The following is a 13358-nucleotide window of genomic DNA, read 5'->3' as shown; positions in this document are numbered from 1 at the left end:
CCCCTAGGTAGCGTAATACTGGTACAAATTGTTTCCACAGAAATGGTCAGTATATTTGAAGCACTCTTCTTTTTAAAACAACCCACCAACATCCTCAGATCTCACCAAAATCTAATATTCCTGGTCAACAGTACTTCTTAGTAGTTCAACCTCTTATAATATAAATATTTTTTTATGTTCACTTCCTATCTTGTTGCAAAGTATTGTAAATATTTTACTATTTAGTGCACTTGTTTTCATAAAATTAAGAACATCAGTGACTTCCTGCATTCTTCTGGCTCCAGATTCTTTGCTGGAACAACTTGCCTATTATTGATGGAGTGGATGAATTTATTTTGTACTGCAATCTCTTACCGCCCCTACTAGACTTTGGTTTTTATTTTAGTCCAAGCAACTACACATTCCTAGTTATGTTTACATTGTTTTTTTCATAAAGCTTTGTTTTTTCTTTTTTAATAGAAGAACAGTTTACTGTTGATGAAATGACGGTAATTTCACGACTATACGGCACACCTTTTTGACTAAAATTTTCCCCCGAAACCAGAAGCGCGCCTTATAGTCCAGTGCACCTTATCTGATGGACAAAGTTGTGACATTTGCCACCCTGGAAGTGCAAGCCCGCAACAGTCCCCAGCCGAACAGTGCCCGCCCAGCGGTGGCATCATGCCAGCGCCGGGCCGGGGTGAGCCTAGCGGCATTGGGGCAGCGGCCGCGCAGGGGAGGGAAAGGGCAGCGGCGCAGCCCAGGCAGGGTGGCAAAGCCGCCGGCATCGGGGCGGCCCCTGCGCGGGGCAGACCCACTGACATCAGGGCAGCCACCGTGCGGGGGGGGAAGCCACCAGCATTGGGGTAGTGACGGCGCGGGGCGAACCTGCCAGCATCGGGTCACCCAGAGCGCCAAGGAGCTCCCAGAGCAGCGGGACCCCGGGGATGCTGCACGGAGCAGCGGCGGACATAGCCCAGCCCTGGGGACACTCCACGGAGTAGCGACGGGCATGCCCCGGCCCCAGGGAAGCTGCACGGAGCGGCAGCGGACATAGCCCAGCCCCGGGGACACTGCACAGAGTGGCGGTGGGCATAGCACGGCCCCGCCAGGTACAGGCGGGCCCAGGGACCAATGGCTGCTGGGTTGAGGCGGGGCCTCGACTAGCAACCATGCGGGGGGAGCTGGGGGCGGAGCCTCGCTGCAAAAAAAAAGTGTGCCCTATACTCCAGTGCGCCTTACATGATCTACAAAGTTGTGAAATTTGCCGACTCCTGAGCGGTGCGCCTTATAGTCCGGTTCACCTTATGATCGTGAAATTAGTGTACTTGTCTAATACTTTTCCTTTAGTGACTTAGGAAAAGTAGTATTTTGTGTACCTCATTGTTGAAAGTCCTGGATTTGGGACATGTTAGAAGCACCTGTACTTTCATCCAACTATAGGACACACCTCCTGAAATGGATAATTTGTTCTACTACTTGTTTCTTCAAACCTTCGGCAATGTTTTTATATATTTTTCAGCAGTGTTTGCTGACAAAGAAATGTTCTTCAGTTTGTCACTGCAGTTTTCCATGCATTATTTTAGCTACTTTTAAGCAACAAAAACTCAGTTCTGTGATGCTAGCCATTTATTATTAAATTAAGGGACATTTTTTAAAGTACAAGATTTACTATTATTGCATTATTTGAAATAGTGCTGGCAAAAATTGTTATCTTTGTGTTCTGGATGGTTAGTTTTCAGATGTCTTGGTAATGTTGATGGTTTTGTACTACCATGGGCTAGTATCTCAAGATACGATACACATTTAGGATAAGAGTAATTGTTAACATTGATAAGTAGTATTTTGAACCATCTTGATAAATGAAATTTTCTTTAATTCAGCTTCTTGTCAGATATCATTAAATTGTCATTTTCTGTTGCCTAGGAGTGTGGCTTATGAAGAGCTTGTGATGTAGTAGAAGTAGAAAAAGCGCTGCCATTTTCTTTTCACATGTACTCACAGTACCTTCAGTCCATTATTTCCTTACAAGACTTTTTAAACTACAGTAATTTCACGCCTATAAGGCGCACCCTTTTGACTAAAATTTGGGTCCGAATCCGGAAATGCGCCTTATAGTCCAGTGCGCCTTATATAATGTACAAAGTTGTGAAATTTGCCAACCCAGAAGTGCGAGCCGCGAGGAGGGGCGACGCCGCGGGAGCGCCGAGCCACGAGGCGGGTCGGGAGTAGGCGGCTGCAGCTGGCAGGAGCCATGTGGGGTGCGCGGGACCAGGCAGCCCCTGGCCAGCAGGAGCCGCGTGGGGAGGGAGGGACCGGGCAGCCCCTGGCCAGCAGGAACCACATGAGGTGGGCAGGACCAGGCAGCCCCCGACCAGCAGGAGCCGCACGGGGTGGGCGGGACCAGGCAGCCCCCAGCCAGCAGGATCCATGCAGAGTGGGTGGGACCGGGCAGCCACGGGCAGCCCCTGGCCAGCAGGAGCCACACAGGGAGGGAGGGAGCGGGCAGCCCCACGCAACCCTGAGCTGCGGGCAGCCCCGAGCCGCGGGCAGCCCTGCGCCGCCCCGAGCCCCGTGCCGCCCTGAGCCACGGGCAGCCCTGAGCTGCAGGCAGTCCCGAACCGCCTCGAGCTGTGGGCAGTCCTGAGCCACAGGCAGTCCTGAGCCGCCCTGAGCCGCTGCAAGCCGTGGCAACCCTGAGCTGCCCTGAACTGCAGCAACCCCAAGGTGTGAGGTGTGAGCCGTGGCCACCCCGAGCCGCGACCGCCCTGAGCTCTACCTCGCCTGCGAGGGGTGAGCGGGATTGCTGGGGAGGACACTTGGGGCTGCGTTTAAAGGCTACACCAATCTGTAAAAAATGTTTGCAAATTGAGCACCTGCCAGTAAACTCCATGATCATGGGATTCCGTTACTAATTCATTACTTTGTTGCGCGTGGCACGGATCTTAACTGTAAAAAACAAGTGCGTCTTACAATCCGGTGCGCTTTATAGTCGTGAAATTACTGTACTTCTCTACTTCTCCAGTCTGTAAGGGTTAGTTTGGTTAAAACTGTGTAATACTATCCATGAATCCACCTAATCAGGCAGAGACAAACTCTGTTCTGTCTCACTGCCCACATAAGGAATGGAGTCATCTCACCACTCGGACCCGTCTGGGCTGTGGAACATATACTTCTCCCAGGGCCCCTCAACTGCCTTATGTGACACCGGGCCATAAGACATACAGGCTGAGGGAGCTTGCAAGTGTCACACCATGTCTTAAATAGTTGAATGTTTGTGGAGTTGAATTAGTGGCTTGGGGTTTCCTTCCTTCCTGGATTCCTTCCTTCTTATTTCATGGGTTGTTGCTTTGGTTTGGGTTTAGGTAGGGTTTTTTGGTTTTGTTTATTTGTTTTAAATAAAAATAAATATAAATATCAGTTCCAATGTATTCTTTATATACCCCCATAAGTTGTCTTGCACATCTCATCTTCATGTACCAGTTTTGTCTTACCAGAGAAGTGTGGTGAGCCTGGGAGAGGGGGAAGCTGTTTATCTTTCAAAGAACAGCTTAGGGCAAATACTGCAGCTAAAAGGCTGGCTCCTTAGAGCATGATAAACCCTTTAGGTAAATCCTGGCATTCCTCACATCAGTTTGAAATATGAATTGTCTTTATCACTCGGAAGGCTTCCTTTAAAACATAGTTTCTCAGTTAAGTAAGTCTGGAGGCAGGTTCACTGGCTCATGTCAAAACGCGAAGCAACAACTCATTGTTAAGTTTTGTTTAGGTCAACACTGCATGTGGAACAGAAATAAGAAATACAGATAATGTCCCAGTGATGTTACGTGTTCAGAGGCAAAGTGGTAGAAATTGTTGGTCTCTGTGTGTTAAATTGATATGATATAGTAAACTGTAGTATCTTTGCTGAATAGAAGTTGAAATGAGAAAGGAAACTGCTGCTACATTGAGTTTTCCCTAAGACTTCATTTTCGCTGCCCCATTTTTTCATTAAGGATATGGCTTAAGAGACATGGCTAGAAAATGCCACATATACATGTCACTTTTCCATTTGTTGTGAGAGGAAGTGTTATTCCTTATTCTCCTCTCTACATAGCTCTTCTCCCTTTGTCCCAAATATGTCTTTGTGTATTTTGGTGGATTTCTTAATTTTTAGAATAAGTTACATAGGTCTATGTTTTTATTTCATTGCTACTCTTTCTTACAGTTGTTTTGCAAAAAACAAGCAAGATGCTCCATTATATCTGATGGGGATTGTTAGTTGGGTCTGATATTGGTCTAAAGCTGTTTCGTGTGAGATATATGAAGAAACAAAGAAAACCAGTTGATAATCAACTCCACTCTTTCCATCTGCCTTGTAGATATAGAGCTTTAGAGCTCATTAAGAACTAATTCTTAGGCTGAAAAATTCTATTCAATTTCTGTTTGACTAGATAGCTGGTCCTATTAGACAGCAGAGGTTTTTATGTTGTTGTGTTGATACAAAAAATGTTTTCTTTAAACTGCTGTGTTATATGAAATATTATCATTGGAAGTGCTAGACAAATATTTATTTATTTTTTAAGTACAGGAAGTGCAAAGGGACAGTATGTATCTGGAAGTGTATATTTTGATCTTGGCATAAACATGCTCTCTTTTGGATCTTTAAATTATAGAAAGAAAAATACTAGTTTTCTCTCCAATATTGAAAATACTTTACACACTAAAAACTGAGCCCTAAACTTGTAGTTCTTACCATAGGTGTGTTTTTACCTTATGTGCCCCCATCACTGTTAACTGTTGGTTCAAGTCCTTCATACTTCTCTGGAGGAAAGAAAGTCCTTTGATATATGGACTGTTGCAGCTATTGGGGATTTGTAGGTGATGTATCTCATGCAGTTCTGCTTATCTGTACTGTCTTAAAGATCTGCAATTTGTCTTTATGCATAGCTTATTTATTATTTTACTTTCTACCTCCTTTGCAAACAGGAGCTTTAGATTTATGACTTACAGTGCTCTCTTCCTAGAGTTTGTGCCTCCAAGGTTCACGTTGAAACAATATATGAAAGTACATGATAAAAGAAACATTGCTTTGATAACCCTCAGAGCCTGTCAGTTGCTTGTCCTGTGACAAGTCAACTGGGAAGATTTTTGCTATTCAGTAGAAATGAAGACCTGTTTGTTATTCTTACCTACTTACTTTAATATGCACTGTAGTTCCATGAAGATATCTGGGAGTATGTGGTGCACCGGCAGAACGTGTAGTTCACACAAGTTTCATGCAACTGCATTAATTTAAATAATTATAGTTGAAGTAAGCTCTTCCCAACATAGACTAGCCTTGTGTGTTTGAACTCCTTTAGTGCTTTTTATGAGTTAATTTCAAACATTTTATGCATGCATGCATGTAAACTGACATAGGTTGCTAAGCTCTGATAAATGTTTCAGCAAGTTGTTGCTGTTACCCTAGTTGAAAAATTACATTAGGCTACTCAGTTTGTCTTTTCCTGTTTCCTTATTCGTATTCAACACTGTGGGATGAGAAATACTAGTATTATTGATGCTATAGTCTTTGAATTTCATATGACTATTTATTTTTCTCTTCTTTGTACCATATGTCAATCTCTGGTAGGATCCTACATTGTTCTTCATGCATGGTATCATTAGGGCTGCTCTAAATCAATTGTGGTAAATTTTATTATTTGTTTTTTCTTCCTGTAATTTCACTAATTTCTCGCCCCATTCCTTTTACTTCTATGTGCAGGTTTGTTTTGTGGTCTTGCATTCATTAGTGATGTGGCTGAATTAAGATTTTTACTCTTTGACAGATGTTACTGTGAGTTGGGATGCAGTTGACTTGTATTAGCCTACTCTTCTCCAAATCAGGCCAATTTGTTTTGAGGAACAGGGATTATGGAATAGCTCTTCTTTTGCTGGTCCTTCTCATAAGCCTAATGGGAATTCATTACTGGACTCAGAGCTTTGGTGAGACCTAGCTGGCAAGATAAGGAGCCTGTGTTTTTTCTTTGCATGCTGTATGACCTACATCAATATCCACATGTTGACATGTTGGTATTTTTTAACAGAGGCCTTAGATGATAACTGATCTCATAGTAAATAATAAGGTTTTGCATTAGCTGGTATTTTTTTTGCATCCAACTCTACAGCAAATAGCATTATCTACTAGACTTCTTTTTCTATTTCAGTTCCTTTCCTTTTGAACTTACACTCAATTACTGTGAAGAACATCAAACAACTTAAAATTTCCTGTCAATTGTTTATGCCTGGGTATGTCCAAGAGGCATTTGGTCTGGTGCTGGGTGATGTAGTGGTTTAGGAGTTACACTGGTACTGCTGGGTTCACTGGATAATCTTGAGGGTCTTTTCCAGTCTTGATGATTCTGTGATTCTGTGTAATCAGTGCAATTCTTGCTTACTTATCTAAGTAAACTAATTTTTTTCCATCTTTTCTGTTATCTCTCCACCATTTTCTTTTAGTTTAGATGTTTCTTATAATATTAGCTATTTGACCAAAATGTCTTACTCCAGTGTTAGTTTCCCCATGCTATTTTAGAAAACAGGCACTTTGTTTTGCTTACCTCTGTCTCCATATGCAGTTGGACCCGTGATTATCAACTGTATTAGTATGTATGAACTATTTTATGGCTGTATGGAAAGTTAACGAAGTTGCCATCCATATGGCTTAGTACTTGGCATAAATTTTTGATTTGGTAACCCACAGTATTATTGTCTTTGAGCAAGCCTTTTCCTGTATGAAGGTACTTGATTCCTTTCCCCTCCTTCAAGGTTCTGTAGGATTTACATATTTTTGGTAACTTTTTATGACTGGCACTTTGGCTGATATTTACCTGTGTCTCTTCATGCTGAGTTTTCTTCTATATATCTTAATTTACAGTTAGTACTGCCTTCTGTAGTCCCCCTGACATGTACTTAATGACACTTTGCTTTACTGAGAAATAATGGTTGTTTTATAAAGGTGCAATTCACCCAGTATATAAGGTAAGGCAGTATTTGTGTGCAAAAACAATTGCAACGAAAATCTCTTAAGAAGACAATTGTAGAGTGCCAATTATTTCTGGTGTTATTTAACGTCTGGTCATATATTGTAGCGTCATATTCTGTAACTTGCTTTTTGGGCTAGTGAGGTTAGTGTTATAGCATGATGCCTGAAGTAAGACTTTGATGAAAGAAATTGGAAATTTCTGAGCAGCCTTGTTGTTACTCGGCTTTCCTCTCAGCAAGTGCAAGGAACCCAGCAGCAACATATTTCTGCACATCTTACCCTTCAGAGCAAGGAAGCTTCACCATGTTCACTTTACCCCTCTTTATTTTGTGGTTGCTGGTTGCAGATGGCTGATGGAGGTGCACTGTCCAGGGATCTGTTAAGGGATAGCTTCGTTTCTTAATTGCTGGCACAGTTTTGTTGGTGGCTACAAAAACAGAGGTGTGATTTTGCTTTGGTTTGCAGTTCTGAAATAGTTCAGTATATACAGGGACAGATGATGAATCTTCCCTCTCCCCCACCTCACTTCCAGCTGACTGTCAGCCAGATAAATTGTGCTGGCAGCGATCAGCTGGGCAGTTTTGGCTTTAACATTTTCAGTTCTGGCTTCATATTTACTCTTTTTAAGTGTGTGTACATTTGAAATTATTTTGCTACGTGTTGTGTCTTTCTGAGGATATCTTTGAAATACAGTATTAATCTAGTGGGGAATTTACTAAAGTTTCAAACTCATCTACTCTATGCAGTTGTTCTAGAAAAACAAATGCTTTTTTGGTAAAGTTTTTGAATAGTCATAAAATAAGTATCTTTAACTAACGTATGTGCTCATTATGTTAAAACTGGTGTAAATTCAATGTATTGATGAAATAATTTAGACAGCTCATGTGTATGCCAAGGAAAGTGCTTTAGCACAAGTCATACCACCTCAGACAAATTCAGAGTTGTCTGCATGGGAAAATTTTGTGCTGCTCTTTTAACAGAAGAGCACAGTCTCTGTGTAGCTTCTTGTTTTGTTTTAGGGACTATCACTGATTTATGAAGATTAAAAACAGTATTGGATAGACCTTTGTGAAGTAAACTAAACCGTTAGGTAATACAACATTTAATGGAGTTAAGCACGGATTTTGAAGGGGGTGAAGCTCAACAGTCTGTGTGGCTACAAAGCATTTCTGCCACTTAATTCTCTGGTCTGAGACTGCTGTATTAATTTGAATGCTTTACTTCATCTTTCTTTTGACTTCACATAGAGTATCTAATTAAACTTTGAATTCTTATTCCCTGTTTATTTTTAGCTTTATTCAACTCATTTATTCAACTGTCTCCATTTGTATGCTACCTATTTGTCTGGTCTAACTTAACAGTTGAGTTACAGGTAAAGCTAAGTTGATTTTTTTAAAATCCTTTTACTTTGGCAGTTGTGTAATATCTGCTAACTTGTCATTGCAGCCAATCAGATGATGATTCTGGTTCAGCATCAGCTTCTGGATCTGGTTCAAGCTCTGGAAGCAGTAGTGATGGAAGCAGCAGCCAGTCAGGCAGCAGTGACTCTGACTCTGGTTCAGAGTCAGGCACTCAATCAGAATCAGAATCTGACACATCTAGAGAGAAGAAACAAATTCAGTCTAAACCACCAAAAGTTGATGGATCTGAGGTAAACAAGATACATAAATTAATCCTTTGGTGGAGGTGTCAAGGCAAATTTAAAAAGTATTTTAAAATTATTTTAAAGAGCAGTGAATGCTTATTTAAAAAATAAAAAGAGGTAATGAAGTGTTCCTAATTAGATTTTAACTTGATTAGGTTATTGAAAGCATGTACTTTGCTGTCATAAAAATTGGGCAAGTTTCTCATATAAGTACTTAAATATGTGCTTTTAAAATTCTCACGTTTTAAAGTTTTTTGAGTTAAAAACTTACCTGAATTTCATCACACAGAAGCATGCATTAATTAACTAGAATTTATGGAAGGGAAAAATACACATAGTGTTATTCCTGAATTCTGTTTTTGCATTTTTTCTCTAATGCTTGGTGTCATTGTATCAATAAATAATTATGTAAAAATGTCAAGCTTACATGCAGTTAGCTTTCTTTATCAATAAGTCAACTAAATGCAGGAAAAAGTGCTGTTGAGAAATCTCTTTAATCCAGTGGACCAGAATTACTGCACTCTCCCATGTTTATGGAGTGGTATACCATATTTATGAAGATAGTTATGGAGTGGTATACCATATTTATGAAGATAGTTATAGATCAGTTACACCAAGAACTGAAGACTGTTAAAGATTCTCTGTTATTTTTTTTCCCAGGTGAAGTTTTTTAACTCATAAAATTAAGATGCTACTTAGGAAAAATAAATGTATTGTAAACTAGAGACTTTCAGTATGTTTAACTGACTCTTGCACCTCTATTCCTGTTTAGTATTGGAAGTCCAGTCCAAGTATAGTTGCTGTGCAAAGATCAGCAGTGCTCAAGAAGCAGCAGCAACAACAAAAGGCACCCTCATCAGACAGTGTTTCAGAAGAGGTGAATAATGTAGTTTTTAAAATGTACACATACCTGTCTTATACATTCCAAAAAATACAGTAATTTCACGATTACAGGACGCACTACTATAAACTACATCTCCAGGTGTCGACAACATTTCGTTCTTTGTCCATACATAAGCCGCACTTGATTATAAGCTGCTCTGACGTTTGCAGCAAGGACCCGTGTGCAGCAAAGTTGCCAGTTAGTAACAGAATCATGGAATGGCAGGGTTTACTGGCTCGGCTCAGACCATGTGGGCTCGACCTGTTCAGGGCTGCTGATGGGGCCAGGTGGCCCAGCTAGGCACTGCTGCTCGGGGCTGACCGCCGCTGCCACCGGGGTCACTCACCCCAGCCTGGCACTGTCCCGCGGTGGCAGGCGGGGACGGAGCCCGCCGGCACCTACGGCAGTGGCAGGAGGGGAAGGAGCCCCCCCCCTCCCACGGCGGCAGGTGGGGACGGAGTCTACCTGCTCCTGTGGCGGCAGGCGGGGGCGGGAGCCCCCTGCCTCCCCCCCGAGCCGTGGGGATGGCAGCATGGAGCCCCCCGCCTCTGCCCCGGGGTGTGGGGCCTGAAGGAGGGAGCCCCTGACCTCCCCCACCGCGCTGCTGGCACAGACCCTGCCTCTCTACCTGCTGTGCAACAGAGTAACCAGTTTGTAACAATTACGCAATCCTGGGTTTTACTGGCAGGTGCTCGGCTCAGCACCTCGGCTGCACTTCCGGGGTTGGAAATTTCAGATAATTTTTCACATAATAGCCGCTCCTGAGTGTAAGCCGCATTTCCGGAGTGGGAGCAAAATATTAGTCAAAATGGTGCGGCTTATAATTGTGAAATTACTGTACATGGAACAAATTTATATTCTGCGTGTGCATAGAAGCCTGGTGTTAGTCTACAAAATTAACATTGAAGTAACGGATGTTTTTATTCAGAATGTAAAGATATCTCTGGTTACTTGTTTTCAAGTGAGTTGTCCCAAAATTATAGCAGTCTTGATTCTGCTTTTGGCTAGATATTTTGGACAACTGGATGTTGTCTGTACAAAATTTTCAAGCCACACAGTACTGACTTATATTGTGTTTCTGGCTTCTTGAGTTTCGTAAAGACAAATAAAAGTGCTAAAATATTTTTTCCATGTGTTTTTGTACAAGGTGTGTGCTGCTGGTTTCAGAAATTCCATATGAAGCAGAAAACTAATTTTTACAAGTCTTGCAGTAGTTACTACAAAGGAACTATTGTGTTTTAAGAATAAAACCTGTATTCGGGTATTGCAAAACCTGAATCATAGGCTAATGAAATGTTGACTTTTTGCAGTAGGAACATTTTTGAAGAGCACTCATCACAACTATGAAATGTAATTTATTTGTAAAGCATTGTTTTTGTCCTGTATTAGAAAGACTTTACCGTGTAGTCACACTAATTTTGTTGGATTTCTGTTTTTGTCTGATTTGGCAGCTCATCTTTTAAACAAAAAGAAAACTTAGTCGCCTATCATTAAAATGTTAATTTACAGCTTTAAAGCACTCTTTTCCAGAAAGATAGATTTCAGGATAAAAGTTGTTCTAACCTAAGTTTAAGACAATGAGATTTGCCATAAGAAAATCTAACTTTAATAGGGATCTTGTTCTTTATTCTATTGCAAAGAAAGAAGGGACATACTATTTTCAAAATTTTCTTAAACTGGTGCTTTAATGTGAACAAATACGGAAGGTGAAAAAGCTTTTGAGAGTAGGAGATTTCATTGGGATTTTTACAGAGACATCATCTTGATTAATGTGGGGTAGCTTACACCATGACTATTTTTATGTAGGCACAATGTTGATTTTCTAAGATGGGGATTTTATGTGGTATTCTCCAGAGTGCTATTGGCACAGTGTATTCACAGATGGATAAATAAAAAAACCAATAGCAATATTCTAACAGTTAAATTGAAAGGCATGAAGAGGGTAAAATATTAATATGCCTCCAATTTGAAAGTGGCAAACTGATATATCTTTTCAAAATCTACTTTGTACAAGTACCTAATTCTTTTTGTAAAAATGAATTAACTTGGGTTTATTTCCTTTCCCTGCAGGACTCCTCAAATAGTGAAGATTCAGCAGATGACTCATCCAGTGAAACCAAGAAGAAAAAGCATAAAGAGTAAGATATTTTCCTAAGTAATAGCACACACTTCTTATCATAAAGACAGATGCTTGTAACTATGCTTGATTTCCTCACTCTTGAAATGCCTAAGTTCTCTTTTTAATCTGTCCTAATCTTTCATTTTCAATTTTTTAATTTTAAAATAAACTCTCAAATGAATGTTGCTATCACACTAGTTTCTCAGCAAAAGAGTCTGCAATATTGTTTGAAAACATTCATCAGTGCCTTTATTTTTTGAATACTTGGTTGCAGTATACTTATGAGTAGGAGGCCCTCCATAAAAATTCTTGAATATTTAAATAGATTGTCTCAAAGCAAATTCAAAGTTACAATCCCTTAGTTAGGATTTCCAGAAGGCTTTTATTGGATTTTTGTGGGGTTGCTTTTATTTCCTTTTTCCCTTTCCCTTTCCCTTTCCCTTTCCCTTTCCCTTTCCCTTTCCCTTTCCCTTCCTAAAAGTTATTATAGTTTTGATATTAAATAACTTTATTAAATTGATAATTAAGCTATTAAGATTTGCTTTTCCTGTATAGGGTCAGAGTTTGAATCAACATACTGTACATCATCTTTGCTGTCATGAAATAAAAAATCTCAATTAAACAGAAACTCAGTCACAAGTACAGTAATTTCACGACTATAACGTGCACCAGATTATAAGGGGCTCTTCCGGGTGTTGGCAAAATTCTGAGCTTTGTCCGTATATAAGGCACACTGGACTATAAGGTGCCCTTTTTTTTTGCGGCGATGATTCATGCGCAGCAAAGTAACAAATTAGTAACAGAATTGCGCAATCGTGGGGTTTACTGGTAGGTGCTCCATTTCCAAACATTTTTCAGAGATTGGTGTAGCGTTTAAACGCAGCCCCAGGTGCCCTCCCTGTGCGTGGGCCCCGGCACTCCCGCCCACCCCCGGCTAGCGAGGCATGGCTCAGCTTGCGGTGTGGCTTGGGACTCCTGCGGCTTAGGGCTGCCATGGCTTACGGCTCCAGGCTCCTGTGGCGCAGGGTGGCCGCAGGTCGTGGTTTGGGGCCTCCATGACGTGACCGTGGCTTGCAGCTCGGGGCTCCCGTGGCGTGACTGGGGCTCAGAGCTCCCGCGGTGCAGCTGTGGCTCGCACTTCTGGGTTGGCTCGGGGTGGCCGCAGCTCACGATTCAGGGTTCCCGTGGCATGGCTGCAGCTCGGGGCAACTGCAGCATGGCTGGGGCTCGCAGCTCGGACTTCCAGGTTGGCTCAGGGTGGCCACGGCTCGGGGCTGCCGCGCCACGGTTCACGGCTTGGGGCTGCCATGCCATGGCCATGGCTCGCAGCTCGGGGCTCCCACAGCACTGCCTTGACTCAGGGCCCCGTGGCGTGGCTATGGCCAGCGGCTCGCACTTCCGAGTTGGCAAATTACCCAACTTTGTCCATATATAGTGTGCACTGGATTATAAGGCGTTCTTCCGGGTTTCCATAAAAATTTTACTCAAAAGGGTGTACCTTATAGTCGTGAAATTACTGTACTCATAGTACTCATAAGTAACTTGCCTGGCTGTGAAGCAGTGATGTGAGAGTTTAGTGTCAGCTTTTGGGAGCCAGTGCCACTCATCAGTTGCTGCAGTTCAGATTTTTCTGTGTTTTTCAAATCTATCTCTGTTATTTTTCAATTCTTGTGCCAAAGTTGCTAATATTCTTCACATGAGTCACTGAGACCATAGGCGTTAGACA

General features: G+C 41.9%; 1 protein-coding gene across 3 annotated transcripts in view; it reads left to right on the top strand.

Moving 5' to 3' along the window:
* Positions 1-13358, top strand: part of CHD1 (chromodomain helicase DNA binding protein 1) — a 68606-nt gene that overhangs the window by 12692 nt on the left and 42556 nt on the right. For all 3 annotated transcript variants that reach the window (XM_033086900.2, XM_033086902.2, XM_033086901.2), the window contains 3 exons: positions 8432-8636; positions 9403-9507; positions 11584-11651. In XM_033086900.2, coding sequence (XP_032942791.1) covers positions 8432-8636; positions 9403-9507; positions 11584-11651 — 378 coding nt within the window. The remainder of the gene's footprint in view (positions 1-8431; positions 8637-9402; positions 9508-11583; positions 11652-13358) is intronic.

The sequence above is a fragment of the Catharus ustulatus genome, unplaced genomic scaffold (genome assembly GCF_009819885.2).
Source record: "Catharus ustulatus isolate bCatUst1 unplaced genomic scaffold, bCatUst1.pri.v2 scaffold_68_arrow_ctg1, whole genome shotgun sequence".
In the NCBI taxonomy this organism is placed as follows: Eukaryota; Metazoa; Chordata; class Aves; order Passeriformes; family Turdidae; genus Catharus; species Catharus ustulatus.
This window is presented reverse-complemented; position numbering and strand designations above follow the sequence as displayed.